At 35.0% G+C, this 20485-nt stretch overlaps 1 protein-coding gene across 1 annotated transcript in view; it reads left to right on the top strand.

Annotated features, from left to right (window-relative positions):
* The window catches only part of LOC125649761 (uncharacterized), a 44499-nt gene that overhangs the window by 18731 nt on the left and 5283 nt on the right, over nucleotides 1-20485 (top strand). The window contains exons 13-21 of the mRNA XM_056166280.1: nucleotides 5519-5726; nucleotides 6245-6393; nucleotides 11212-11430; nucleotides 12531-12760; nucleotides 16127-16358; nucleotides 17415-17688; nucleotides 17797-18056; nucleotides 18151-18388; nucleotides 18598-18695. Of these exons, the coding sequence (XP_056022255.1) occupies nucleotides 5519-5726; nucleotides 6245-6393; nucleotides 11212-11430; nucleotides 12531-12760; nucleotides 16127-16358; nucleotides 17415-17688; nucleotides 17797-18056; nucleotides 18151-18388; nucleotides 18598-18695 (1908 nt within the window). The remainder of the gene's footprint in view (nucleotides 1-5518; nucleotides 5727-6244; nucleotides 6394-11211; nucleotides 11431-12530; nucleotides 12761-16126; nucleotides 16359-17414; nucleotides 17689-17796; nucleotides 18057-18150; nucleotides 18389-18597; nucleotides 18696-20485) is intronic.

Below are 20485 nucleotides of genomic sequence, written 5' to 3'. Positions count from 1 at the left end.
GTCACCATATCATACATTTGGACTACCCATGGGATGAAGATGTTCCCTATTGATTTTGGGGTCAAAAGGTCAAAGGTCACGCACACTGGACATCGAAGTAGCAATATGGTTTCTAGGCTCTAAAGCGTTATCCTTTCCACCTACAGTCACCATATCATACATATGGACTACCCATGGGATGAAAATGTTCCCTATCGATTTTGGGGTCAAAAGGTCAAAGGTCACGTGCACTGGACATCAAAGTAGCAATATGGTTTCCGGGCTCTAAAGCGTTATCCTTTCCACCTACAGTCACCATATCATACATTTGGACTACCCATGGGATGAAGATGTTCCCTATTGATTTTGGGGTCAAAAGGTCAAAGGTCACGCACACTGGACATCGAAGTAGCAATATGGTTTCCGGGCTCTAAAACGTTATCCTTTCCACCTACAGTCACCATATCATACATATGGACTACCCATGCAATGAAAATGTTCCCTATTGATTTTGGGGTCAAAAGGTCAAAGGTCAAGCGCACTGGACATCGAAGTAGCAATATGGTTCGGTTTGTCATGCCATTTGTTTTTTACACTCAGAAAAGAGGTAGTTTATACCTATTACCAACACCCTTTGGGAGATTGGGGTAAGCGGGGGGTATTCTTAGTGAGCATTGCTCACAGTACCTCTTGTTAAATTTTGCTGGGATTTAAGTTTTGTATTTTGTAGTATTTAGGATTATCCACAATCTAAGGATACTGAACAGCAGTTATAGATGTAGATGAGAACTATAAGTATGGGTTCCAATTAAGTTTACAATGTGATGTTGATAATAGGGATTCAGTTTTAAAATAAGGTAAATCCTCATAAGAAAATAAAAAGCGACCATATATACTCGCCTATAAGTTGGTTTGCCTATAAGTCGATTGTATATTTTTAAAAATATTTTGGAGGGATTTGCCATTAATTGACCCGCTTATAAGTCGGTATAACTTTTTTGCAAGAATCGGTTGACAATTTCAAATCTGCAGTGCTCTAATATTTTCAACTCTTTTCCAAATAATATTTTGAGAAATGCACCACTATCTATTCATTTTCCCAACAAATCAATTTCAATAACAGTAACACATGTGGGACGATGTGGCCAAAAATAACTAGTCAATACATGTAAATATTTTTTTCATTTTTTTCATGAAGCACCTTTGGGATGTCCTTTACAATTTGTATGAATTTCATGGCCACTTTCTAGGTGTACAAGGGAGGTAATAAGTTTTGAATTACCCCCCCTTTTCGACTATAATTCTTCATGCCTATTTTGGAATACATTGTTGGAAACTATATTTGTTTTGAACCTATTGAAATGTTTAGAATTTTCATGATTATAATAAGTGAACAAAAATTGAGTTAATTTTTTAAAAATATACATGTATATATTATACATGACATGGCTTCGGACAAAACGTCTAGCTCTACAATTCGTCTTCGATCCTTCAAACCACGGGGTTAGGTCTAGTTAACGTCAATATGAGCTACCACTTCGTTTACAAGACCAACAGCACTTCCGTGGCCATGGTAGCTATAGTGTCGCTTGATCATCTCCATGCTATTTTTCAAGGAATTTATGTGTCGCACACATTGTGACAAGTTGCACCTTTTTCTTTTTCACACGTCTGCTTCTCGCATACATTCCGACGTGTATTATATATTTTTTTTACATTAGTTACCTGATTTCCGCAGCAGTGTTTCGTAAAGTTGGTAAAAATGATTTGAAATCTAAAATAGTTAGAGAGGTAAAGCGTACTTTAAGATTTACATGAAAATGCTTGGGAAAATTAAACATTCCTAGCATGGACGTTAATATTTGACCAAAAGTATAGATCTTCGTCATACGAGTGTGTGTGTGTATTTTTCACAGAGATCGATTATAAAAGCACCAGAATACATGTAATTCGTTCCTTTAATTCCCAAGCAAGATTCAGAGAAATATGTGTCCAGTTTTAGTTTCACACAACTATCGTAAATGTCAACAAACGATCATCATCTTACACTTGCACCGAGTCATTGTTTATGCAAGATTGACTTTCTTTTTCTAAATGCCTAGATGCAAATTGCATACATTAGGGGCGAATTCAGTGACTCGATAGGCTATACTATCAAAATTACCGTGGCGCATACTATATAGAACATGGAACATATTTTATTTTCCAATCAAGGGTCCTCAAAGGGCAGCATGAAAATACATATAATATATACAATGTATATGAAAAGGGAGACTTCTAATTAATATCAAATAGAAATATCATTTGACAAGAATTCAGTCAACAGATTTACACGTGACACTTGGGTAGTGGTAGCAAATTACGACAACATATGATGACATTTTCAACGTGATACAACAGTGTGACGTACTTTTTTATTTTGACATCATATAGTGTGTCTGTAAAGCATTGTGATTTTTCTTGGGAAGCTTTAACTACGCTGAATCCGGTTCTAAATTTATAATGAATTCGCAGCCATCACGTGATCATCGTCCCGCATATCCTTAAAGATAAATGGATCATTAGAACATGTAAATACTTGTACTTTATGCAATCTAATAGAATACATGAATAATATATGTCCAGTCAACATTAATCATGATAATCATCAGAGTACAAAGTTGTTTGAATAGAGAATATTACATGCTAAAATCCATATCATATGTCATATCAGTCCAAGTGGGCCCATATCAGCTCGAGGGCCTGAGGGATGATATGACATATGATATGGATTTTTGGCATGTAATATTCTATATATCATATACTGCAATTTTTTATGCTTATATATTTCATACAAACAGGATAGTATTTTTGATGAGTTTTTTTAAGTTGATAAGGAGTTTGAAAGCTGATTTTATAAAATGATATTCTTGTTATCACATCCGAGTTACATTTTTGCATTTTAAAGGCAAATCAAGGAATATTTGATACAGTATTTTTCTATGGTAAAAACCTTGATGCAATGATTTACTGTAGTAAAAAACTTTGGTACATTGAATAACTCTGATACATTGATTAGCTATATATGCATGGTGCATGTAAAAAATTTGATATATCAATTATGATTAACTATGGTAAAAACTCTCATACATTTATTTACTACAGTAAAAACATTGATTTACCATGGCAAAAACATTGATACATGGTGATTGTTACGAGCGAATACGTAATTTCCAGCTATTGCATTTTTGCATGCCGGCCTGATATGTGATATGGATTTTCGGACTGGTCGTTGATATTGTCTTTTGTGATGTTACTCATAGTGTGCGGTGCAGAATCAGCATAATCATTACCAATTATATCATTAACAAATACTATACATTATGTCGTCCAGAAAAATACTATTCTTCTTAGGACTTGCCTATAAGTTGGATATAGAGTTTTGGATCAAATTTTAACTCCCAAAAATACGACTTATAGGCGAGTATATATGGTATCATGCATTTTATTCAATGAATTTTCAGTCATTCTAAAACAGTTTATACAAGTTTGTTCATAGCAACTTTAAAGGAAGAGGAGATTACCGTCTGCTAGATCAGTTACGTCATTAAATGCTTGTTGATATTATTTCAGATTTAGTTAAGAGTTTATACTAAATACAGACCAAAAACCCATTTCTCACTAAACATTGCACATACTTATAGTACTTTATTAGAAATAACTTTATGGTATATGACTTTTAGCATTGTAAGATTCCATATATACCAATGAAATCTATGTACATGTAAATAAACAAGGATTAACAAAGAGGCGTAATAGGATGCCAGAGGGATGAAATCTATGCGTATAAAACCTAGGAGTGTGGGGACATAACCGGGTTCTAGAGGGGTGAAATCTATGCATATAAAACCTAGGAGTGTGGGGACATGATCAAATTCTAGAGGGGTGAAATCTATGTGTATAAAACCTAGGAATGTGGGGACATAAGCGGTTCTAGAGGGGTGAAATCTATGTGTATAAAACCTAGGAATGTGGGGACATGATCAAATTCTAGAGGGATGAAATCTATGCGTATAAAACCTAGGAGTGTGGGAACATAAGCGGGTTCTAGAGGTATGAAATCTATTTGTATAAAACCTAGGAATGTGGGGACATGATTGGGTTTTAGAGGGGTGAAATCTATGCGTATAAAACCTAGGAATGTGGAGACATGATCAAATTCTAGAAGGGTGAAATCTATGTGTATAAAGCCTAGGAATGTGGGGACATGATAAAATTCTAGAGGGATGAAATCTATGCGTATAAAACCTAGGAGTGTGGGGACATAAGCGGGTTCTAGAGGGGTGAAATCTATGTGTATAAAATTAGCCTAGGAATGTGGGGACATGATCAAATTCTAGAGGGATGAAATCTATGTGTATAAAACCTAGGAATGTGGGGACATAAGCGGATTCTAGAGGTATGAAATCTATGTATAAAACCTAGGAATGTGGGGACATGATTGGGTTCTAGGGGGGTGAAATCTATGTGTATAAAACCTAGGAATATGGGAATATGATCGGGTTCTTGAGGGGTGAAATCTATGTGTATAAAACCTAGGAATGTGGGGACACTGATCAAATTCTAGAGGGATGAAATCTATGTGTATAAAACCTAGGAGTGTGGGGACATGATCAAATTCTGGAGGGGTGAAATCTATGCATATAAAACCTAGGAGTGTGGGGACATGATCAAATTCTAGAGGGATGAAATCTATGTGTATAAAACCTAGGAATATGGGGACATGATTGGGTTCTAGAGGGGTGAAATCTATGTGAATAAAACCTAGGAATGTGGGACATAACCGGGTTCTAGAGGGGTGAAATCTATGCATATAAAACCTAGGAATGTGGGAACATGATCAGGTTCTAGAGGGGTGAAATCTATGTGTATAAAACCTAGGAATGTGGGGACATGATCGGGTTCTAGAGGGGTGAAATCTATGTGTATAAAACCTAGGAATGTGGGGATATGATCGGGTTCTAGAGGGGTGAAATCTTTGTGTATAAAACTTAGGAATGTGGGGACATAATTGGGTTCTAGAGGGATGAAATCTATGTGTATAAAACCTAGGAATGTGGGACATAATCGGGGTCTAGAGGGGTGAAATCTATGTGTATAAAGCCTAGGAATGTGGGGACATGATTGGGTTCTAGAGGGATGAAATCTAGTATGTGTATGTATTTTAATTAGTATATCTGTAGGCAGCCAATGACATCTATATCTATGAATATGGTTGAAATCAAATAGTTCATGGAAACCATATTATCTTAAATACCTAAAAGAATCATTGTTGTTTAAAGTCATATTTGCAGGGAGAGAATATAACATAACATTTGATTTTAACCAGATAACATGATTATCTTTTATGCTCTTTCAGGAAATACACTTGAATTGCTACATTGTCATTAAATCTCCATAATTTGATTCCTGTATTGTTAAAGTAATACTGATAATTGGTGACTTGTAAATATTGAGATAGTACTCATACATTAATGGAAATACACTTTTATCTACACAGAAGAGTGATAATGGAAACATTGAACGGTTGAAGCCACTTATTCCAAGTATTCAACGTCTTCTCTCCGAACATGAAGATGATGAAATTGAAGAGATGTGTTCATGGTTTCTCTTTGTCGTTGGCAAAAAGGCTTCTGAATTATACGAGCCTGATGACATTGGGACCCTGATTGTTTATTATTGTGAACATCCTGATGCAAACCTCTTAGGTACTATGATATTTCATTTATTTGTAGATTCAGTCACATTAGTAAAAGAGCACAGTGCATTTTCAAAGTATACTTGTAATTTTGTACTCTTTTGGTGAAATTGCAATTTTATGTGGTAATTTCCTGTGTCCATGGAAAATCACTTTTTCTTTCCATATAAGTGTTTTAATTTTGATAGTAATTTAGATAATGAGTGAGATCAATTTTTTACATTGTTATATCCATCAGTATCCTGTTACTGTCTCTGCAATGCTTGTCATTAATTGTTTTGCGTTTGTCGTTAACCAGACATGAAGCTTAAATGACAACAGTAACATATTGATAGATTGACAGACTTTTTGTAAATGAATTGGAACACAACAAAGAACTGAACTGCAAAAAAAACCCTTCATTTTATTCAGCTCTAAAACATCTATAGAGAACAACATCACAGTCGCAGTTATTTCATTTCTTCAAAACTTTTTGTTGAAAAGTTGTTTCATGTTATACAGTTAATATCTACATGTTCTTGATTACAGTGAATCTAGAGGCAGTCTACAATATCAGTCCAAAGGAATTTGCTAAGCGATTTGATCAACTGCTTGAAGCATTTGCCAAAGATAAGCAGACAAGCGCTATTGTCATGCAGGGTCTACTGTTGAAGAAAATCGCAGAAACACAACCAGGGGTATATGATTTTGAATGAATGGTCATGTGTTGCATATTTCAGATCAAGAGCAACTCATTGTAGTTGCTGGTACTTGTGTTTATTAAGTATCCAGATTTGTACCACTCATTAGATTATCTGGTGACTCGGACTGTAAACCTACATCAAGCCCAATCATTAATGATCCGGACCTAAATAATATAGAATGCAATTACCCAAGGCCAAGGGTTATAGAACCTAGCAATAAGGGTTAGGGTTTGTCTCTGCTTACACTCAACTGACTCAGCAACTATGCCCTAATTAAGAGTATAAGTGTTATCACCTATGTACACACACACACACACACACAGATATATATATATATATATATATATATATATATATATATATATATATATACTTAGTTTTGCTCATTCAGAAATACATGTATATGAGCAAAGAATTATAAAACTGCTTTACAGGGATGAAATTTTTCATCTTGATTATAAGATATTTTCTGAAAAGGGCCACTGATCTGTTGGCTGGTCCGACATTAAATAACAGTTTTATCATCTAATATAGTATTTCATTATGCAAAAATATAAATACACTGTACGTATATTTAAGAATTGAGCTGCGATGCTTCATGCTTATATAATACGCTTCATGAAAAGTATGCCGTCATGTATGGAGCGCCAAATTAACATAAAGTCAAATAATTGAAGATATCTTCAATTATTTGAAGATATCATCAATTCAATTATTGCTCTCTTTAATTGAATTAATGCGCGCATTAAATCAATTATTGCTCTCATCAAATGAATTAATGCGCGCTTCAATTCAATTATTGCTCTCATCAATTGAATTAATGCGAGCATCAATTCAATTGATGAGAGCAATAATTGATTTAATGCATGCATTAATTCAATTATTGCTCTCTTCAATTCAATTGATGAGAGCATCAATTGAATTAATGAGAGCAATAATAGATTTGATGTGCGCATTAATTCAATTATTGCTCTCTTCAATTCAATTGATGAGAGCATTAATTTCGTAGAAATATTGCTCGCAATAATTGATTTAGAGCTCGGTATAAATAATTTGATGATATCTTTAATTCAATTGAAGATATCTTTAATTATTTACAATGCTTTTGTATAAGGAATTAATGCGCGCATCAATTCTTTTAAAGAGAGCAACAATTCAATTAGAGAGATCATTAATTCAATTGTGGATATGTTGAATTGAAGATATCTTTAATTATTTAGTTGCTCTCTCTAAAAGAATTATTGCTCTCTTCAAATGAATTAAAGATATCATTGATTCAATTGAAGAGAGCAATTTAATAATTGAATTAATGCGCACATTAAATCCATTATTGTTCTCATCAAATGGATTAATGCACGCATCAATTCAATTATTGCTCTCATCAATTGATTTAATGCGCGCATTATATCAATTATTGCTCTCTTTAATTGAATTGTAGTGTGCATCAATTCAATTGTTGATATCATTAATTCATTTGAAGAGATCATTAATTCAATTAAAGCGCGCATCAATTCAGCAGAAGAATTAATGCTATCATCAATTCATTTAATGCGCGCAATAATTCAGAATTGAAATATCATTAATTATTTGAAGAGATCTTTAATTCAATTGTTGCGCGCATCAAATGAATTAATGATATCTTCAAATAATTGAAGATATCTTCAATTATTTGAGTTTATGTTAATTTGGCGCTCCATAGTCATGAAGCATTGCAGTTCCTACCTTCATGATTATTTTCAAAACTGAAATTTATGTCTTATTATTACATTCTACTTTCGTTTATGTTTGATTTCCCAGCCATGAAAATACATGTACTATATTCACCAGGATTCATGCACACTAAGTTAAGAAATGCATTGTATTCTTGAGGTAATTGCTATCATTACAATTTGAATGGTGAAATAATTGAAAATGTAGATATTTCATCATGAAGATTATGTTTTTCGAAACAAATACGTTTATGACATGCAACCATTGTTCTCATTTTATTTCTGGACATAGAACACAAATATTTCAACCAGATATATGACTACAGGTTACTGCTCTACTGAAATGGGACTGATTGAAATCTCTGCTGAAGAAAATCTAAATACTTAAACATACTGTATGAATATTTCCTGCCCTGGGAACCTTACTGACACAGCACATTAGTTTATGAATTTAAAACTAATACCACATTTTCCTGTCAACACATTTCCGTTCCAAAATTAGCGAACTATTGACTGGGCGTCCAGTAGATTCCTTTCTAGTTACTTGAATACTATAGTAGTTAAGACAGATGAATATACAGTTAATTCTCGAATTATCGCCACTCAATTCATCGCCATTTTCGTTATAACGCCGCATTTTTCTAAGAACATTTTTCCTATTACTTAAAATTCTCATTAAAACGCCAAATTCGCTATCGCCATTTGCCACAGTATTTTTAGTACAAAAGTTTATATCAAAGTGTTAATTATTTCGATAAACCGCCATGGGTGCATGTGATCAGTGATGCGGGAAATTGGTCATTATCGATCTCCGGCGTACACCTGGGCAGAAGGTACCCAGTATCAAATATACAAGATAATTACTTAATAGGAACTGTAGTCTTGTTGTTTTTACCTCATCGAAAAATATTTCAGTTTAGCTGTGGCTTCGCCACAAAAGAGGAATTTCTGTTGAATTGCTAAGAAAACAAGCAAATTATTACATACCACGGAAACAATCCGAAATGTACACAACAGGAAATCTCCAATTATTCTACTGTTTATGAGAAAAGTCCATAAAAAAGAGGACAATGGGTGATATTTTGGCTGCAAAGGGCGAAATACTCATTGATCTTCATCCAGTTAATGACGGCTCACCTACCAGGAAACAGCCATGCGTTGCGTTAAATACCGACAATGAACATGTTTTATAAATTACTTGAAACATACTGTGTATATGTGTCTTGTATGTGTATTGTTTTGAAATGAAGCTTTATTATTGATAAATCTATTTTAATCATGCTAGAAAATTTGGAAAAATAATTGCGAGATATTTTTTTATTAAGTTTGTACGAAAAGGATAGATAACTCTTACATATACAATAAAAGTAACTCTTTCTCCCCAAGATGGCGGAAATTCAATTCATCGCCAAATTCGTTATAACGCCATAAATTCAAAAGAACAAAAGGTGATGGTTTATCGAGCGTTAACTGTACAGAGAAAAAATGGTCAAAAATATTTAATTAAACAACAAACTCTGTCACATTAATTAATAATAAACAACAGTAAATCAAAGTTTTTCCTTTAGTTTACAACAGTATCAAATTTTTACAATTTTAAATCAAAGTATTGAAGTTCCTCCATTATTCAGCCCAGTTTTATTTTTCATAAGTCTATGCACTGACCTTTAACTTCAACTTCAGAACTCAACCTGTGTCTGATATTAAACTATTACACCAAAACTTGCATAAGGCATAAAATCCATTATTTTTTATACATGTATAATGAAGGATAAAATCTCAAATAATAACTTTGTAAACACTTTCATGCCTCTGATTCCAAAGTGTTAATTAACACTGGTACATGTATACCTTGTACTACAAATCTTGGACCCTCTTTGTTTTGCAGATTGCAAACAAATGAACTATGATTCTTTTCTATACATACACACTTTTAAATTATTTCTTATAAATAATTGTACAGTAAGTGAAGATAAGGAAAATAATAGCATGTATAATTTTAACGCTGTATATTAGAGATGTGTGTAGGTATATATGTTAATTTTGACGCTGTATATTAGAGATGTGTGTAGGTATATATGTTAATTTTGACGCTGTATATTAGAGATGTGTGTAGGTATATATGTTAATTTTAACGCTGTATATTAGAGATGTGTGTAGGTATATATGTTAATTTTGACGCTGTATATTAGAGATGTGTGTAGGTATATATGTTAATTTTGACGCTGTATATTAGAGATGTGTGTAGGTATATATGTTAATTTTGACGCTGTATATTAGAGATGTGTGTAGGTATATATGTTAATTTTGACGCTGTATATTAGAGATGTGTGTAGGTATATATGTTAATTTTGACGCTGTATATTAGAGATGTGTGTAGGTATATATGTTAATTTTGACGCTGTATATTAGAGATGTGTGTAGGTATATATGTTAATTTTGACGCTGTATATTAGAGATGTGTGTAGGTATATATGTTAATTTTAACGCTGTATATTAGAGATGTGTGTAGGTATATATGTTAATTTTGACGCTGTATATTAGAGATGTGTGTAGGTATATAGGTTAATTTTGACGCTGTATATTAGAGATGTGTGTAGGTATATAGGTTAATTTTGACGCTGTATATTAGAGATGTGTGTAGGTATATAGGTTAATTTTGACGCTGTATATTAGAGATGTGTGTAGGTATATAGGTTAATTTTGACGCTGTATATTAGAGATGTGTGTAGGTATATAGGTTAATTTTGACGCTGTATATTAGAGATGTGTGTAGGTATATAGGTTAATTTTGACGCTGTATATTAGAGATGTGTGTAGGTATATAGGTTAATTTTGACGCTGTATATTAGAGATGTGTGTAGGTATATAGGTTAATTTTGACGCTGTATATTAGAGATGTGTGTAGGTATATAGGTTAATTTTAACGCTGTATATTAGAGATGTGTGTAGGTATATAGGTTAATTTTAACGCTGTATATTAGAGATGTGTGTAGGTATATATGTTAATTTTAACGCTGTATATTAGAGATGTGTGTAGGTATATAGGTTAATTTTGGTGTTCACATTATTGTTTGTTTTGTTTTGTTTTTTTCTCTTGAAGGCATTTACACCAGAAGCCATGAAGTTCTTTTTTGAGGTTCATTATATGGACCTCACAGCTAACATTCCAGTCATGATGTACATGGATGCATTGTCCAAGTCTCGACCTGAATTAATTGAGCCATTCATTCCTATCCCTCTGTTAAATCCAGAGCATTTTATGGAGAATATGGCCAACTACCATATGAATATTATCACCAGGGTGGCTGCTGTCAGCGAGGTAGGTTCAGTGTGGCTGCTGTTAGTGAGGTAGGTTCAGGGTGGCTGCTGTCAGTGAGGTAGGTTCAGTGTGACTGATATCAGTGAGGTAGGTTCAGGGTGGCTGTCAGTGAGGTAGGTTCAGGGCGGCTGCTGTCAGTGAGGTAGGTTCAGTGTGACTGATGTCAATGAGGTAGGTTCAGGGTGGCTGTCAGTGAGGTAGGTTCAGGGCGGCTACTGTCAGTGAGGTAGGTTCAATGTGGCTGCTGTCAGTGAGGTAGGTTCAGGGTGTCAGTGAGGTAGGTTCAGGGTGGCTGCTGTCAGCGAGGTAGGTTCAGTGTGGCTGAGTCAGTGAGGTAGATTCAGTGTGACTGATGTCAATGAGGTAGGTTCAGGGTGGCTGCTGTCAGTGAGGTAGGTTCAGTGTGACTGATGTCAATGAGGTAGGTTCAGGGTGGCTGTCAGTGAGGTAGGTTCAGTGTGGCTGCTGTCAGTGAGGTAGGTTCAAGGTGGCTGTCAGTGAGGTAGGTTCAGGGTGGCTGCTGTCAGTGAGGTAGGTTCAGTGTGGCTGCTGTCAGTGAGGTAGGTTCAGTGTGGCTGCTGTCAGTGAGGTAGGTTCAAGGTGACTGTCAGTGAGGTAGGTTCAGTGTGGCTGAGTCAGTGAGGTAGGTTCAGGGTGGCTGTCAGTGAGGTAGGTTCAGGGTGACTGATGTCAATGAGGTAGGTTCAGGGTGGCTGTCAGTGAGGTAGGTTCAGTGTGGCTGCTGTCAGTGAGGTAGGTTCAGGGTGACTGATGTCAGTGAGGTAGGTTCAGGGTGGCTGTCAGTGAGGTAGATTCAGTGTGGCTGAGTGAGTGAGGTAGGTTCAGGGTGGCTGTCAGTGAGGTAGGTTCAGTGTGGCTGCTGAAATAACATGGAAATGTTAAAGATTTGGAAGTCTCAACTATATTTTCTTTAAGTATTTTATCTTCAATATCTTAAACGCTTGGATATCTTAAAGTTTTTTTTAAGCACCATCAATTTTGAGATAACGATGTTTGACTGTATATTTAATATTATGTGAATTGTGTACGTCTTAGTTTATGTGCAATGACAAAACAAATCAGTGTAATTTTTTTAACAGAACTGTCAAATGCCTGTTTACAACTTCTTCATAGAGAGGCTGAAGAGCTCCAATGATAATACTGTTTTGTTCGCGGCATTGATGGGACTGAGAGAAATGTTGCAGATCCGTGGTTTAGAAGTTTTTTCAGAGGATGACAAAGCCCTAATAGAGAAAAAAAGGGCTGATGCTCCAACAGCGCAAGTGAAAGATGCGGCCCAGGATCTTTTGGACGATATGGCAGGGAGAAGGTCAGACAAGAATACTGTAGTGTCCGTTCTTTTTTTGTACTATTAAATTATAAACTATTTTTGGCAATCTGAATCACAGATTTTTATCAACCAAATAAACAAAACATTACTTCATGCTTCCAAACAAATAACTGTGCATCCAAACAAATAAACAAAGCAATTTCATACATCCAAACAAATAAACAAAGCAACTTTATGCATCCAAACAAATAAACAAAGCAATTCATGCATCCAAACAAATAAACAAAGCAACTTCATGCATCCAAACAAATAAACAAAGCAATTCATGCATCCAAACAAATAGACAAAGCAACTTTGTGCATCCAAAAAAATAAACAAAGCAACTTTATGCATCCAAACAAATAGACAAAGCAACTTCATGCATCCAAACAAATAAACAAAGCAATTCATGCATCCAAACAAATAAACAAAGCAATTCATGCATCCAAACAAATAAACAAAGCAACTTTGTGCATCCAAACAAATAAACAAAGCAACTTCATGCATCCAAAAAAATAAACAAAGCAACTTTATGCATCCAAACAAATAAACAAAGCAATTCATGCATCCAAACAAATAAACAAAGCAATTCATGCATCCAAACAAATAAACAAAGCAACTTCATGCATCCAAACAAATAAACAAAGCAACTTCATGCATCCAAACAAATAGACAAAGCAACTTTGTGCATCCAAAAAAATAAACAAAGCAACTTTATGCATCCAAACAAATAAACAAAGCAATTCATGCATCCAAACAAATAAACAAAGCAATTCATGCATCCAAACAAATAAACAAAGCAACTTCATGCATCCAATCAAATAGACAAAGCAACTTTGTGCATCCAAACAAATAAACAAAGCAACTTCATGCATCCAAACAAATAAAACAATTTCATGCATCCAAACAAATAAACAAAAATAATGGATTGACAATTGGTAGACAAGATGTTTAGGATAACATGGAAACTTTTGGACAATGATTTCAGTGATGGTGTTTCCTTGAAGATATAATTAGATAACGTGCCGATTTTTCTCTAATTCTCTATAGCAATAGCTGTAGCTGGTCATTGTTTCAGATGTAACCAAGGAAACGAGACAGTTGTAGATATTATTGCTTTAATTATCAAGGGAGAATTAAGATTCTAAAAACTAGATATTAAAACCCTGGTTTTACATTTATATAAAGGATATCCATGTAGAAAATGATTCACTTGACTTTTAAAGAATAACCATATACTTTAAAATTTTTGTCTTATTAATTCTGTATACTGTATGGGAAAAACTTGCTTTTAGCACATAAAATAATACAAGGCAGGCTACTGACAAAGAAGTTGATGGTGCTGAGGTTTCAACAGTTTCAGTCATTTAAAGTCAGCATTTCACAAATTCTATGGTCATTATAACTGTCTAGTTTGCCAACACATCCTATCATTGGGTCAAATGCTGTCTGGCGTGTTTCATACTGACTTTTAGGCCATTTTTGGCACAGTGATTTTGACTATGGATAACTCCATTTACCTGATCAAGATATAGGGCTCACAGTGGGTGTGAATGGTCAACAGGGGATGCTTACTCTTCCTAGGCACCTGATCCCACCTCTGGTATATCCAGGGGTCCATGTCTGCACAACTTTCTATTTTGTATCGCTTATAGGAGTTATGAGATTGATCACTGTTCATTATCTTCACCTTTCATAATACAAAAGACAATTTCTTAAAGAAGGTTTTGGTGAAAAGATGCATAAAACAATTGTCAATCATAATCTGTAAAGAAATTTAGGTCGCCTGGTAAATTCTGATGAAATGTTTTGTGCAAGGGGAGATAACTTTTTAAAACCTAACTTGCATTAAATGGCTATTGCAAAGAATAATGCTGCAGTCATTATTCTGCAATATACCTTCATAGTACGTAATAACCGATTATAAGATAATTGATACCCCTCTCACTTGCACTTCATGTTTTGATAACTGATAATTAAAGTTTATGACCATAAGAATAAATAAATATATTTTGCAAAACAAATTTATAAATGACTGAAGAACATTTGTAATTTAATATAAAACAATCGTCTGCATTCCAAGATCAATAGACTTGTAAACAGGTTGATGCACAGACAAATTAAACCTCTTCCACGTTTGTGTAGTTTTCTTGGACTGCATGTGTATTCAAAGCAGTTGATATGATCTGTCAACATCAAACCAAATACTTGAAGTATTTTGTAAAATAGATCTAGTATACCATTTATTTTCATCAGCAAAAACAGGTAGGGTTTGTCTTCTGTATCAGAAACTGCCATCTTAACAGTGACCCAATTCGTAGTTGTATAGCTAAATGATCGGCTGTATATTTCAGAGTCGTAAAAGAATAGAAATAAAGTTTTTGTTTTCATGGATGATGCAGGATAACCTCAGTATCGAAATGTTGTTTGAAATAAAAAAGTCACAGCTTCAAAACACCATTTCTCGACCTCAGAGGTTAATCCTGCAACATACACTGAAACACAAACTTTATTTCTTAAATAACCCCTCCCTGGCCTTTTCTGAGCTATCAATATATTGAATTGCTATTGATTTAGTAATAATCATATCATTAATTTTTCTTTGTAGAAGAATGGTGATTCTAAACCAAAATATAACATATTCACAAAAAAATATTCATATAATATGATGCCATAATTGATTTTCAATGTGTATGAAGGAAAAATGGTAATTCTAAAGATAAGGATAAGATATAAACATAGTAAATATTCACAATAAACAATCTAAATAATGATGTAATATATCTTATTGCATTACAAAATTTTATTATTTGGCAGAGGTTTTGGCCTGTTGTCATGGCAACCAAACATAGCACAACTGAGTAGTAGAATCAATTCTCTCACTGCATGAAGTTTAAAGAAAATCTGTGGCCATTCATGCTGCTCTCCCGGTTCAGCACAAACAGTTCAAATAAATGCAGAGAATGACTGGTGTTTCACAAGTACATGTAGCTAAATCTAAGTCAGGTCACCTAGAAGACTCATCAGTAGTAAAATACTAATGGCCAATCTCCTGATAGTAGTTGATAATCCCTTGCATTCAAGTCATTTTTGCCGGAGTTTATGGTCATTCATTTCCTACAAGTTAAGTAAAGCTTAAACAATACAATAAAACACACTCTATATAGCGCACATATATATTACAAATTCACACTTATTGTGAAGTGTAACTATTCCTCTATGAGAGGAAAATATCAACAAGTCTGGTCATAATGAACTGGGGTTTTTTCCTGGCCCTGGAGGTTTGCTATATCCATGTTTTACTGTACTTTAAAACTGTATGTAATCAATATTGCCATTCTTATTATTTATTGGTTATTCAATCAGTTTGGAGAAGGTTGTTGAGGATGTTGACGCCCATTCGGGAAAGATCGGAAAAGTAGAGGTTGGTGTAGCAGGTACCAAGGTCGTCCTGAATAAAGTTCACAGAGAGGTCAAGGAGCATGGTAAAGATATCAAGGAGGTCAAGACTGGTCTAGAGGAGGTCAATGAAAGGGTTGATGTTGTGGAGGATGACCTAGAAGAAACAAAAGTGAAAGTGGAGGAGGTGGATAAAAAGGTGAGACATGTTTACTAAATACTTAAACATTTCTGACATTGTTGTAAGAAACTGAAAAGGAAATCCATCATGTAAACAGGTATTTTGTTTCTGTTCAATGCTATCTTGATTTCTTGGGTTTAATGAGCCAACAGAACGTGTCAACATGTCAAGGCAAGCACTGTACAGTAAAACATGCTTATAACGAACATGCTTATAATGAATTCACGATTATTGTGAAATGATAATTATTCCCCTTTGAGAGGAAAATTACAAAACTGAATATAACAGAATTTGGTTATAATGAATTGTTTTTCATTGACCCAGAGGTTCACTATGACCATGTTATTAGTTTTCGCCTCGCCCGATACGGGTTTTCTTTTCACACCATGTATTTTTCCGTATCAGGTCACTAACTAACTGTGTAACGAATTTATCACGTCGAAGACCTCTAACTGTATATGTGGGGGGTCTATATCATACAACTTAGTCAAATGTCTTTCCTTTTGACACGGCTGCAAGTCGAACCCGACGATAAATAAAATTACTCGCCCAATACGGATTTTACTCGCATGATACGGTTTTTTTCACGGCGTCATGTGACCAAGATCTGACCAATTAGATTTGAACAATTTTGTCTGAGGCGTGATAATTTACTGTATTCATATTACATTGATTCTAATGCAACCATACTGATATTGACTGGTTAGGTTTTCTATTTTGCAAGTTGAAGTTTGTCAATAGCTCAGGTGGATATAAACACTCTGCTAACCAAGACAAGACTCAGCTCTCTTTGATTTTTTGCAATTCAAGATGAGGAGCAAATACATGTGTACTATTAAAAGGATGTACATTCTTGGTCCTAAAACTTTGAGAAGCTAGGAAATTTGGTCCAGTATTTTTGAAGGAATTAAGTTTATTACAGACATTGAAAATGACCTTTAAAAATATGTATGGAGTGTATTGTAGAGGATCTTGATTTACAAATCTAATTTTAATTAGATTGTAAGAAACATCAGTATGACATCATACATAATAGGTCACCTTGATATAATCAAGAGAATCACAATATTTCAGACAATGAGTAATGCACCTACTTGGTCTCGAGATGTAACAAAACTGATGAATCCAGAATCTGAACATGATTGGAGACTCCTGGCTAGTCGTCTTGGTTACAGTCCTGATGACATCAGAGGTTGGGCCACCCAATCAGATCCCTGCATGGCGCTGCTGAGTGAATGGTATGCCACACATAAAACGTTTGAGGCATCTAGAGGAGTGCTGAATATTCTGCAGGAAATGAATCGTTTGGATGCTGCTGTTATTGTAGAAAACGCCATGAAAGCTGCAGGTCTGTTTGGGAAATATATTAAAAAGCAAGATTTTAAAGAAGGATGCTGTGTTGATGATATCATATTGAAGTATTTAACATAACAATATATGTACTACATTTTTTCAGAGGGAGTAGTAGCAGATGAACCAGTAGATTACCCAGAACCCCCTGAAATTTTCCTTAGTTACCAGTGGGGTCACCAGAATGAGGTCAAGCAGATCAGTCGTCACCTGGAGATGGCCGGATATAAATGCTGGATGGATGTGGGCCAGATGGGGGGCGGAGATAAGCTGTTTGAGAAGATTGACTCCGGAATCAGAGCTGCCAAAGTCATCATTTCCTGTGTGACGGAGAAGTACGCAAAATCACCCAACTGCAACAGAGAGGTACACCGTGTTGTCATACATTGATATGGCCCAACAAGCAACTTTTAAAAGTGTTGGAAGAATTTGTATTTATTCTTGTCATAAATGACTTCAGGTAAATCTCGCTGTTAATCTCGGTAAGCCAATGATCCCACTGTTGATAGAAAAGATGGCCTGGCCTCCTGCTGGTTCCATGGGACCAATATTCAGTGAATACCTATTTATCCGGTTTTTCCAAAGACCTGAAGAGGAAACGAAGGATGATCGAATCTGGCCTGCTGCTAAGTTTACGGAACTCCTCATGCAGCTTAACTGTTTAAAAGTGATGCCGGATGAAAAAACAGTTACCAAAGGTACAGAGTTTGTTTTTACAAGCACAGGTCAGTTATAATTGTTAAATTTCTAAATCTGTCTATCATGGAAACTCAATAAACCAAAATTTGTTCTGTACTTGTGGTTTGTGAGCATGAAGCTATACCTTACTTTTGCATCTTGGTTCATGAACTGTATGAAGAACACAAATGTAAATAATTTCCTTGTGTTATGTACTACCATTTATCAGAGTACAAGAACTGGTGGATCTCAGGAGCCCAGGAGGTTGTGATTCCAAAGAGGAAACAGGAAAAAGCCTTCAAGCCTGCTGCAGATGACACACCCATGGTACCAATCAATTTCTATGAGTTAAACATTATCTAACTTTTAACAAAAATAAAAAGAACTGAATATGCAGTGGAGTGTACTTTGAATGTTTTAAGATGTTACAATTAGGCAGGCATTGGAAACCTTGAGATAATTGAAATTATGTAGGAATGTTCAAATCTTATGTTTAAATTGATATATAGAATTATAGATCTTGTTCATAACAGCTTAGAGTACAAAATCAGGTAATTGATAATGTGAAATATTGCAGACAAAATCATGTTGGAATAAATGAGGGGAGGAGGGATCTACTTCCTAAATCTTCCTCTAATGTCTTCCAGTTTTCATCCTCTCTCACCTTTTCATTCCCTCAATTGGCCCCTTTTCCCTTTCCTTTTACCTTGACTGCCCCCCTTTTTTTATATAGGAAAGTTGGTTTGTTATATTCTGTTATTGTGGACCGATGTTAAGATATCTATAGCTGAGAGATATTTTTAATGTGAACACAGATGATTATGGAGGTTTTCCAATACATTTCTATTTAAACCTTATGATAAAATGCTGAACATATCTACACATTTCAAAATTAGCCCTGTGAACTTTCGTGTAAAGAAAAAAAATTGACTTTTGGCATTTTCATGCCTTTAAGTTAGGGACATGTTTTTGTACTCTCTGTCTGTCTGAAACTTTCACTTTGCTCTTAACTTTTGAATGGTAAGCAATAGGGCTCTTATTTTGTATGTGAAGTCCCTGTGACAAGACCTTGTTTTCTGGCACCAACATTACTAATCTTGTGACCTTGACCTTGGAGCTTGGCCTACTATTAAAACTTTAACCAAGGTGATATCTTCCAAACTATTTGAGAGTTTGACTCAAATTTCAAAACTTTACTATTGAATAGTGAGTGATAGGGCTCTCATATTTCATATGTGCATTCCTTCTGACAAGAATTTTCTTTTGGTGCTAAAGTTTTTTTACCTTGTTTACAGATTTGTTGTTATCGGGTTATTTTTTCATGCCCCGAAGATCGGGGGGGGGGGGGGGGGGGGGGGGCCATATTGTTTTGTCTGATCAGTCATTCTGTTTTGTCTGATCAGTCATTCTGTCTGAAACTTTAACCTTGCTAATAATTTTTGAACAGTAAGTGCTAGAGCTTTGATATTTCACATGAGTATTCCTTGTGACAAGACCTTTCCATGGGTACCAGTATTCTCTACTGTGTGACCTTGACCTTGGAGTTTGACCTACTTATAAAAAATTTGACATTGGTCATTAGGGGCATTCGTGTTTCACAAATCTTGTTTTTTCTTGGTAAAACAAAAGTGCCACCAGGGGCATAGTGTTTCACAACCGTATCTTATTTTTACTTTTATTTCAATGTGCATAGTGGAGTTTAGAGCTAAGGCTCGATTTTCACAGGGATTGATATTTGGTCTGCATATAGTTATCCCTCTCGTTAACAGTTTCTGTGTCTGTTAAATTTCATAACTTCATTTTCATTTATCTCTTGCTTTACTCTAAATTTGCATAAAATGTTTTTGAAATTCCAAACCATATTGAAATTCTAAACCATATATTCCCATGGGGATCCGGGTTAGAATAGGTCCTCAGTACCCCTTTGCTTGTCATAAGAGGCGACTAAATGGGGCGGTCCTTCGGATGAAACTGCAAAAACCGAGGTCCCGTGTCACAGCAGGTGTGGCACGATAAAGATCCCTCCCTGCTCAATTGCCATAAGCGCCGAGCATAGGCCTAAATTTTGCAGCCCTTCACCGGCAGTGGTGACGTCTCCATATGAGTGAAATATTCTT

The sequence above is a fragment of the Ostrea edulis genome, chromosome 5 (assembly GCF_947568905.1).
Source record: "Ostrea edulis chromosome 5, xbOstEdul1.1, whole genome shotgun sequence".
In the NCBI taxonomy this organism is placed as follows: Eukaryota; Metazoa; Mollusca; class Bivalvia; order Ostreida; family Ostreidae; genus Ostrea; species Ostrea edulis.
The sequence above is the reverse complement of the archived record's forward strand: the minus strand, read 5'-3'. Positions and strand labels throughout refer to the sequence as shown.